The 11,581-nt window shown below is 37.8% G+C and overlaps 1 protein-coding gene and 1 pseudogene across 1 annotated transcript; one reads left to right on the forward strand and one right to left on the reverse strand.

The window, feature by feature from the left end:
- Positions 1 to 242: 242 nt before the first annotated feature.
- LOC121294545 lies at positions 243 to 3,053 on the reverse strand (annotated as a pseudogene).
- A 2,333-nt stretch (positions 3,054 to 5,386) lies between these two features.
- LOC121294422 lies at positions 5,387 to 9,586 on the forward strand. Its single transcript, XM_041218096.1, has 6 exons — positions 5,387 to 5,490; positions 5,896 to 5,981; positions 6,299 to 6,679; positions 7,155 to 7,295; positions 8,347 to 8,437; positions 9,361 to 9,586. Exons 2-6 carry the CDS (start codon positions 5,933 to 5,935, stop codon positions 9,584 to 9,586), a joined length of 888 nt encoding a protein of 295 aa, XP_041074030.1. The 5' UTR covers positions 5,387 to 5,490; positions 5,896 to 5,932.
- The last annotated feature ends 1,995 nt before the right edge of the window (positions 9,587 to 11,581 follow it).

Here is an 11,581-nt window from a genome sequence, read left to right on the forward strand (position 1 = left end):
CGGCAGATCTAAATACTGCTGCCATTTAAATCATTAAAATAGTTTTCACATTTTAAGACAGAAATAGATTAACAGGCACTGCTGTATATATTTTGATTTTCCTAGAGCCATTTACAGCAAATGAATATACCCAAGATCTCACTTTATTTTACACACCGAACGCTGAACCATGCAGTATCTGCTATATAACCACATGTATTCGTATTAAGTAAATGGTGCTAATAGTAATATCAATTATGATTTTATACCTTACAGCAAACCAGTAGTGTGTTTGACTCCTTGTGATACAATAAGGACCCAGGTGTTGGTTTTCTTTGCCGTTCTGATTCTGACAAAGAAGAAAATGTGGTATTAGGTTATTTAAGGAACAACTCTGGTGCACAAAAAAAATCAATAGTTGAACTGTACCTGAAACAACTGGAATTTCATTCTTTCCTACAAAATCCAGCAGTTTTATTGTGACTCCCATCCATAGCGTTCTCAATGAGATCTACTGTAGAAACACAAACATCAGTGCAAGACATCATATAAAACATCTGGATACAGAACGTGTTAACTTCAATAGCATCTTCAGTTCATCACATGCTCATCTGTATTTCCTGTTCATACCTTGGTTCCGATTGCCTGGAACAGACGCCCAATCTGATCACAGGTTTGGTCCTCCCAGTTTACCCAGCTCATACCCACACTGATCTTAGGAGCTGCAAACAGGGCGAGAGGGGAGAGGACGACACAATCCTAATTGTAAACCAGTAGATACACACATTGCACAGGCAGGCCTGGACAAAAGGAACGGTCGACAACATTGCAATATCAACGTGCAAACAATCCTCAACCAAACTAGTGGGGAACTTACCAAAAGTCGCCCCTTGCTTTGACTGTTCTTTTTTATTCTGTATTCTTTCTGGTAAATTTTCCAGTCGAAATTAGCTGTAAAAGCAACAGATGAATGATTAAAAACAGTGCACATAACTGCTTAACAATTTTTCTGTGACATTATATGTTGTCTGCTGATTTTAAAGTTGTTTAGTTAGAATTTGGTGCCACCAGATGGTAATATAAACTAAACAATGAGAAGATGATTCCATGGGTTTTCATATGGGGCACACATCTCTTTATATTGGTGTGTTTTAGAGCTGAATGATTCAAATTTGCAGAAGTTGATTCTGAAATGTAAAGGCAGTTTATGACAATAACAAAGCCATATTTGAAGATCAAAATAAAGCATATCCCAGAAAGCTGTTCCCCCAACTTACCATCTTTGCACCCATTTTGGCAAGAGTTGCCCCAAGCTCCTGGGCTGTGCAATGAGGCTGAACCAGACACTTGTCCTGAATTAAAATTGGACCCACATCAAACCTAAAGTGAATACAAACAATAATCAACAGGGGTAAAACAAAGTATGACATTCATGAAAAATATTGTATATGTGCCCATCTTTATTTATAATTGCAGATATTGAAATGATTTAACTATCTTAGTATCTTCCAAATATTTACTAACAGTAATGCTGAACAAGCTAATAATAAAGCATTAGCAAAACTGGGCACCTTTTGGGTCTAATCTGCATGATGGTGACCCCAGTCTCAGTGTCTCCATTTAGAACAGTGTGGAACACCGGAGCAGGACCGCGCCACCTGGGGAGAAGACTGGGGTGGACGTTCAATATGCCACTGAAAGAAATTTAAACATTTACTTCACCCAAGAAATGCAACTTACAAAAGGTCATTTTGTGGAACCAGCAGTTAAATACTTATGATTCAATACTTCTTACTAACAGACAGAACTTTCACAAACTTCTCAGGGTCATCATAGAGCCTCACTTTCCTATGCCTAAATCGTTGGGATATGTAAAGCAGCCACACATCTCTGTGTACTCTACATATTATATTACTGCATCATTTACTACCTCTAGCTTATAGTTCAGAGTTGCAAGTTTAATTCTTACTATGGAAATTTGAGGATGAGATCCTCTTGTAGAAGACACCCAAATGACACCACCAAGCCCACATCGAACTGTTCACATGGGCCAACGTATGGCCAGTCACGGGTGGGAAGCTGATTCAGGCTTGCGAACCTTCTCACAGGCACTTCTTTAGAGTTGACGACTGGCAACGTAACAACTTCAAGAGTATCCACGACTGTTTTGGGGCTGCTGTCTCTGTTGAAACAGGGAACACTGTCGGCCAGCTCGGGCATATGTAAGGAATAAAAATAAGCATTACACTTTTCAGGAACTGCCCATTATAAAAATGATATGATCGTGCCCTTTTTGTATATTTCGCACACAACTTGTAGCGCATTCTGCAGTGTAATTACACGGGCTTCTTTACCTGGACAAGGTAAGCACTTTCAAAGACTCTACGGCAAATTCGTCTGTCCCAGAGCATAGTATTCTCCAAGGAGGTCTTTCCCTCAAACCGCTTCCATTAACATCCCTGTTGCTAGCGAAGGAGTCCACACTGTCATGCGTGCGTTTGGAGTCATTTGAAAACGTCCGTAACTCCCGTAGACGACTGGAAACACAGCGCAACAGACGCGCACAGTTTCTAAAGAGTTTGTCTTGGTGACAAACACTGCTAATAACACAGTGTGACCCTATGTGTTTTAACTGATTCCACATTGTCACATACACTGACAGTCATCCCTCCAGAAATAACGACACGTCCGATATAAAACTGTACCGAAGCAAACGTTTTTGTTAACCAATTGTCCATTTAAACATTTAGTACTGAAATCAGCCACTCCATTCTGCTCGAGCAATAACACACACAGGTCATTCTAATATTAACCCACATTCCGAAAGCTTATTTATTTGGTTTTAACTCGTATTTCAAATCATTTAACTAGCAGCGACTTGCAGGAACAAGCACCACTTGTTGGATTTTATAATTTGTTGCTCCAAAATGCACTTTTGCGCGATCACAACTTTACCCTGCTTCTGCAGTAGAGCGCAGCCATCTTTGTCACTGCGCTACCCTGATTTCCTGTTCTCTGCAAAACAGAGTCCCCAGAAGAAAGGAGTCCCCTGCTCTGCGTTGCCCAGTTACTCTTGCACACCTGTATTTCCAGTGGGGCTGGTTAATCTAGACCCTGAGCCAGACTGGTTAAACTTTAAGACTAACAAAACAAGCGAAGATTGCAACAAATAAGAACCGTTAAGAATTGCTTATTTTTGTAGTTTTGTGACATCAAAATAAAAAGTACCGCCACTGTGTTTTTAAAAAGAACTAAAAAGAAAACAGGTACCGCAAAGGACTGTCTTTATAAAGCGCGATCCGCAGTGCCATTATTGAAGCTGATGAAGAGAGGTGTCACAGCCTAGCGATCACTGCTCTCTGCCCATATTTTTGAGGACGATTAACATTTAGTTCGTTAACCTTTACAGGTTCTGGCATTCCCCCAGGACACTATAATGGCATATACAACATTCATTATAAAGCCCCTCCACTTTCCCGTTCACTGTGCAAATATTTCAACACCCACAAGGTGTGCAAGGCAATTGACCGAAGTCTCACCTTATTCACTGTAATCAGAACTGGCTTTAGTGTTGTAAAAATAAGATATATTTTTTTTTTTTTTTAGAATAACAGAACAACCTTTTTTCAGTAGAACTGCCCCTATATGGAATCATTACAGGATAACCATGGCCATGCTAATGTCCACAGCATGTTTCATATGCCAAATTAAAAAAAAAAAAAACAAAACAAAAAAAAAAAAAAAACGATTCTAGCTCAGATTGTAGCAAAATAATATTTAATTAACAAATTAATTCATGTAATTATAAAAAAAAGGTAAAACTCTTAAAATATTACATATAACACATTCTGTAAATAATTATATCTTGTGTTGAAAAAAGTGACTACTGCACTAAAATTATAATTTGTTTCTTCCAATTTCTTAATGTAACCCCTCTCCAGAAAAGTATTATTAATTCAAATTGAAATCTGTTAAAGAGATAATAATAATAATAATAATAAATAATAATAATAATAATAATAATAATAATAATAATAATAAAAATAAAAATAAAAATAAAATTAAAATTTACTTTTTGGGGAGGGTGATAAACTTTTCATGAAATGGGGTTTGTACTAGACCAAAACAAGCTACACTACCTGTAGATCCACCTCAATTGAACCATGACATGTTCTATACCAAAAGAAAGGTACATTTTAGAGGAAGATATAAATAAGACCTTATAATCTGGGAGTGATGTGGCAAGTTTTATTTCCTTAAAAAGTTAGAAGCACTGATTTTAAGAAAATCATTCTGAAATTCCTGCAGACACAATGGAGACAGTGCTTAACCCCTCGGCTGGGTCAACCCTGATATGAACCAGCCAATCAGAAACTTCCTCTAGCCTGCTTTGTTCCAAAGTCATATAAAAACAAGAGCTTTAGCCGCTAAAATGTGTCTTCAGAATGGCTTCCAAGGTGTTATTGTTGCACCACAGCCTTCAAATTGCTCCATGGAGGAACCCAGTCTTCTTGCCTAAGAAGTCCTTACTGCTTTACCTGAGAGGATCCAACTATACAACAGAAACGTCACGCAAGTACTACACAACATTAATGCTTATTCAGGTTACCTAAAAAGAGTTGATTTAAAGTTGAAATCGATGTGTGTTTGTATTTAGATAACACATACCTACCGTTATGAATATTACTTTAAAAGCTGTTCTAGAAATAATGAAGGTATCCTTTTGTAATTGTTGCAACTGAAGGGATCCATGTCTAAGTCATTTTTAGAGAAGTCTTCTATGTGATATCTGAGAAGTGACTTTGTCACACACTGGTGGAGAATATTTTAGATAAGGAATCAGACATTCCAGGAATGGAGCATAGCGTTTTTAAGAACCACAGCTCAATGTTTGTTTCTTGATGGTTTTTGTTCAGGGGAACTAGGGAACAGTCCTTGTTGTAATTGCATGCAACTTACAGATTTCAGCTAAGTGATTTTGAAAGAATCTCTTATATTTAATTATATAGAAGTTGCTTTGACTAACTACTCCAATGTTGATATACTGAAAACTAATTGTTAAATACCTTAATAATTACAATATATCTAGCTAGCTATCCTCCCCTTAGATTAATTGGAGATCTCACTGAGATCTATGTAAGAATAATAACATCAAACAATAGTACTTGCATACCTAATATTAGATTAGTCAAGTCTCTCCCTGATTGACTGTGAATTCTACAATGCTACTCAATGACTTTTTTTATACAGCACATGAAAAGGAAAAGTGCTTCCCTCTGTGAGCTTCAAGCAGAAGCAAGTGCATCAAGACTGAATAAAACTGGTATCTCCTCCCATGTGAACTTTGGATGGCTTGATAACTATAAAATGTGCTTTTAGCCCCTTCCAGTGTGGACAGCGTGTTAGACTCACACACAGAACAGCTTCTCACCACAGCAGGAAGTTTACTCTCCTATTTGGTTGTGGGAGCACAATTCTGACAATAATTTCAAAAACATCGACGGAGCGAAGGTGAGAATTTAATCTCATAAATAATAAATGCATAACTGCAGCCACCACTTCATGAGTTCCCGCATTTGTTTTCGAAACAGGAAAAGCTGTGTTTGAAGTTTGTGGTGTGTTTAATTGTAACAGGAGTTAACAGGGTTACGCTCTGAATTAGTACCACCCTGCTCGGAGCTGTTTGAAATCTGACACTTGAAATGTCAGCTCTTAAACATTCTTTACTGTCTCTTTACCAAGTGCTGTACTGAGACAGTGGGGTTCCTATGCCAAATGTCTAGAACACGTCTTGATTGTGTAAAAATAATATTTAATTAGGATGTATTTTGTAATGGTAAAAAATAGGTATATATATTTTTGTTGTTATTGAATACAAGTAACTCATAATATAATGTATTTTTTTAACTGTTTTAGTTTCTCCAGAATTCCTTTTAAATTGAAATTGTTTTCCATGGGGAGAATGTACCGAATTTGGATCATCCTTTATGCACTGCTCGATGGTAATACAAACCACTGATAATGCGGATCATTTGTACCTGTAGTGTATTTGTGTCATTTTTTGAAATTTCATTTTTGCATACACTGTTCTTACTTGTTTCTGGAAAAGAATGCTATTGTCAGACTGATACCATAGTGTTAACAACTCAATGCTGACATACCAATGGCAGAAAACAGTACAGTTATGTTAGCTCATTACAGTATGAGGATACTGTGCAATGTTTGCTCCAAAATTTACATGATAAAACATTGTAACAAATTGCCAATGGCATTTTTAAATGAGCCCTGTGTAAGATAAAGATTATTCTTTTAATTGTAGGTGCAAAAGGCTTTGTTATCAAGAATGCTCACCATAGGCTGTGCTTGCAAGCTGTCTCTGAGTACGACAGCCTAGTATTAGTGGAATGCGATTTGAACTCCAGCTTTCAGCAATGGTTTTGGAGAGACAGCCTCCTCTTAGTCAGCATGGCTACAGGGAAGTGTCTCTCAGCCCCCAAGGCAGATTCTGTGCAGACCGCTGCCTGTGAAAATGAAGCTCACCTCCAGTGGGACTGCCACAACATGAGACTTATCTCCAAGGCAAATTCATACTATCTGACAGCCAACGAGAGCAAGGTTGCCATCCTCTCCAGCAAGAGGAGCAGTAATTCAAAGTGGAGGGGTTCCACTGGGGGCGTTGACATCTGCAAGGAGAGACTGGGTAAGTGTCAGCAAGGTGATGGTATCCTCTGAGGAAGTTCCCCAGTATAGCCAGGGTGTAAAGGAAAGACATATAACTGAAGCAAGCATAGCTTAAAAGGTTTCCTAGGGTTCTTTATTGATTGAAAGGTCTGTAGTTTCATTGATAGGATTGCCCATTACATTTCTGATTTTTGGTGTGTGGCATGTTTAACAAATCAGTACTTCGATACAATGTCTAAGTTGCCACACCTAAGGTTAATTGGGTACCAAAGGGTTGGTCTGATCTGAATGAAATACATGTTAAAGAACAGTCTATGTATTTGCACTGTGCAAATTACTTTACAGTACATTTCCTTTTGTCATTAGGCTTAAAGTCCATCAGACCATTTCAAAAGATAAACTAAGGCCATTGTGCGTCCTTCAGATGACAGTAAACTCCAATAAAATAGTCAGTTTGGCATTGACTTTGGTTGTAATGTAAACATTTATTGCAGAACCACACAGAGCAACAAGAAAAGCAGATGGTTCTAAAACGGCTCAGCCAGACCCAGCTTCACATGCTGGTGAAACGCAGACAGAGGGAATGACTGACGCGCAAAGGGAAAAGTTACTGTGGTTCTACCGTACTGAGGACCGTAAGTACTGTGTGCAGGAAGAACCGCAATAGAAACATTAACAGTTTAGACTAGAGCCTCCTTTAATGACCCTCTATAGCCAAAACATTGAAAGATGAATTACTGCACAGGCAGTACTAATTCAATAATTATTTATTGGTGATGGGTTGACAGCTTTAACAATCTTTTTGATAAGTTGTCTTTCGCACCCAACAATAATAGGTGTACTGCTAATTTGTTTGTAACTGTATAAAACACATATTGTAAACTTAAATAAAATATCATTTTGATTGTATTCTTTTTGTAAATAATAGCAGAATATGGCTATTTGTGCACCAACGTTCATTAAAATCAATACCCCAGGGAAGAGTTTAAACAGTGTCTGTATTTAGATCTGCTATTTGCCGGGAAAACAAACTACCTTTTTTTTTTGTTTGTTTTTTTTTTTTTTTTTTTTTTGTTTGTTTGTTTGTTTGTTTTGTTTTTGCTTGCTTGTTTGTTTTTTGGTTTTTTTTGTTTTTTTTGCATTCGTTAGCTGTCCCCCAGAGTGATAACGATCACAATCACATATTGTAGCCTGTTTAAAAGTGAACTGCGTGCTGGGCTTGACAAATACGTACTTCTGCCAAGATAAACTGCACACAAACTCAACAGCTTTATATGAACTCCTCTGACAAGTTAGTTCAATTAAAACAGGCCTTGAGCAAATCACGTGAGCCCGTCCACATGACACATTTTACATTTCTAAGAATGCCACCCTGACGTGATTTGTATCTTTATTTTGTAGTCACACCATCACGCCATAAAGCTGAGTGTCTCTTTATGATCTTCGTAGTATTGCTCTGAAGTTTTACATGCCGTTCAGAAGTTTTTATAGAGCAGTTCAGAAGTTTTTATGAGGGTTTTAATATTGTGCAAGCACACAATATATTCGTGAGGTTTTCTGCTGCTGTACAAAAAAAAATCACGATTTAGATTAAAGCGGTATGTCTAACAACTGTATCGGGCAGGATTCAGATTTTTTCTTCAGATTCCGATTTAATAGCTGCTTTCTCTTTCATTTTGTGTCCAGCGTCTCCATGGAAGTATGCCATCTTGGCTTTGTCATTTGTGGCACTTCTGTTCGGCTTGTTTATCTTGGGACTCAGCTCAATGGCAATGAAGTAAGTACCCCTTCAGATCTGCAGTGCCTCTAGCTAACACATAGTATATTGGTGCATATTACACTGAAATAAATCATTAAACTGTGAATTGTTTTAAAGTGCTGCTCAGTATTCTGCCTGACAAAATCTGTCAACAAGAACCGTTCCTTATAAAATCAACTGGTGCTGAGGCGCCGTTCTTGTTAGACTTTGCACTGCAAACCCAAAGCGTAATAAATCCATATGAGTCGGGTTAGCATGTGACTCCGTGCACACTGAGACAGTGTGAGTCAGTTCAGGTCTTTAAACTCTCACCCCAATACATTCTGATAAGAGTGGTCTCTCTGTGAAAGGTACCTGAGACAGGTACAACGTACCAGAATGCACTGCGAAGTGAGTTGAAAAGCCTGAACGGTCCCCAACTGACCGGTCCGTATAGTAACCCTGCCTTTGAATAGCCTGTATCCCCGCTGGTCTTACTGTAACATACAATGAGCAGGATTCAATCGATTAATACAACCTGTGCAGAATTTCCCCTAATGCAGCCTGCAATCACAATGTACAGGGGTGAAGCCTGTTTTCAATTAAAGTCTTAATGAATGATAACAGTGGCATTTTCAGGACATATTGTCTTATATCTGGAAGATTGATACGAGTATCGTCATAGAACAGGCAATTAGCACTGCTATTAAAAAATAAAATAAAAATCAAATGTTATTTATTGAATCTACCCGAGGGGTGGCCACTCCACTCCTGGTCTTTGTTCCAACCCTGTTCTAAATTGTTTAATTGAACCAATTAAACCTCCATCCAGACCCTGAAACAGTTCATTATATAATTTTACCTGTTAAACCTGGAGTGGAATTGCCCTCCAGACACACCTCATCTACCCTTTAGTCATTTGGATTCTAATAAGTTGCTTACAAATTGATTCTGTTGTTTAGAAACAGGAAGGTTATGGCACAATACAAGGCAGCATCGAAAGCAAACAACCCCCTGGAGATGGAACGCATGCTGGAGCAGGAGAAACAAACACATGACCCTTTCAGTCACAAACTACCGTCAAAGACTGCTGCGTCCGACTCCCTTAAAACAGGCAACATCACGATCCAGTGGAAGGACGGGACCGTGTCCACACTCTTCCAAGACCATTGCGAGGAGAACGTGTAGAAGCGTGCGCTGCTGTTTGAATTGACGTGGAGACAAATGACGTGAAACAGAAACGAGGTTATGGTCAAACACTGAAAGGTCAAGCATTATTAAATACAATGCATGTTTTGTTATATTATAATATAGATAGGATTTCTATTGTACACATGCTTTGTCAGATACGGGTCATTCTGGCTCATGTGGAGCAAAGTGTGTTTTCTCCATTTGGGTTTGAAACGTAAAACACATATGTTTTAAGACAATTGTTCCAAAGTAGGTAATGACCTTATTATAATTTGAAAGTATATTTTAATGTTTTCCCAACAAAAATATGGTTGATTGTCACACATTGGTCCACTTGATCTGGAATAACCTGTATGCCATTTGTTAAATTTACTTTCAGACCTCTTCATAATCACAAATATAGGCTGTGATGAACGTCTGTAGAACAAGGCAGGCGTGCAGCTCAACCCAGATTCCTTTCAGTTCATCCACCTGCAGGCTGGAATTTGTCAGAAGAAAAACAAAACAAATGTCTTATTTTTATAACTAGCTTCTAAGAATGCCATCAGCAAGTGATAGCTAAAAAGCATTGCATTGATGCTGGGCATGCATGCTAATGCTGTATTGTTTATTTATGTAATGTTTAAACCCTAACTGCCTGTCAACGTTTGGTTTTTAGAAGTGATTTAAAAATAATCCACCAAAATATTTGAAATAATTTTTACATGTAGAGATCCCTCCATAAAGAACTTAATACTAGCTAATACGAAGCTATTGTTTTATGCAATTACCTGTGGAACACACTACCACCTGTCTTAAGTGAACACAAAGCTTTAGTTCCCTTTGATGACAGCTGGTTAATTCAGGTGTCACTGTGCAAATAAATCACTTGTCAGCTTCTGAATGATCTCAACAAAGCCATTCATTTGAAAAATATTAATGCAACTATTTGGGGATAATGTCTGCAGCATTTTTTGTACAGTACTGGTACAACAGGAAAGATAAAAGGCTCCATTGCATGCTTATTTTGCTTATAAATAATTTTTGAACTGCGATCTTTCATAAATTTCCAAGAGCTATACTGTTATCACTGTGGAACAGACTTGAATAGTGAATGGTGGAGCTGGAAGCAACTGTTGTATTGAGTGCTTTAAATTGAATAAAGATCCATACAAACTATTCAAATACATGCAAAACCATTTGTGTTTCTATGGACATACTCTCAGTAAATTTCAATACAGGGTTATTATTGTGTACAATATTTTGCAAAGCTTTGAAACATTCTGAGAGCTGTTAATAAAAAAAAGAAAAGTAATTAAAAAGTTACTAAACATCTATTAAATATTCTGTACACATGGCTGTGCTATCTCTTATTTGCTACTTTTTCAGGTGTGCAAACTGTGCATATTAAGAATATATCCAAATTTACAGCATATAAAATATAGGGGAAAAGCACATAATTGCTTCTATCATATCTCTGTACCATGTATATGTTTCATTTTTACTAGTTGCCTAGAACATGTATTGCAACCTGTTTTTGCAACAGTTTTGGCATTGCACCCCCGATCTTTATATCCAACAAGTAGGTGGCTAGGTTTTGAACCTGGAACACTGAGCCGGGAGCAGCTACCACAGGCTTATTGACATAGCTGCTTCCTGTAGTTACCCATATCTACCACTAGAGGAACATTTCAACTGGTTTCAGGTGGCACTGAATGTTTGTTTTCTAATCAATGCATAGAAGAAAATAAACAGAAAATATAGTAGAGATAGTCAATCCAAAGTCTTGAAACAACATTTTCCTGAAAAATATAAAGCTTTGGCTACCTAACCACCCCTTTCATCACACACACACACACACACACGCAGTTTCCTGTGTCCATCACATCACTTCCTCCTCTTCTGCTTCAGCCCCATATGACAGGAATAGACCGTTTTGGTTGAATGTTTTGGTTTTTGGTTTGACTGTTAGCTGAACTGACAGTAAATAAAAAGCAGTCTGCGTTCAAGTGG

The sequence above is a fragment of the Polyodon spathula genome, chromosome 19 (genome assembly GCF_017654505.1).
Source record: "Polyodon spathula isolate WHYD16114869_AA chromosome 19, ASM1765450v1, whole genome shotgun sequence".
In the NCBI taxonomy this organism is placed as follows: domain Eukaryota; kingdom Metazoa; phylum Chordata; class Actinopteri; order Acipenseriformes; family Polyodontidae; genus Polyodon; species Polyodon spathula.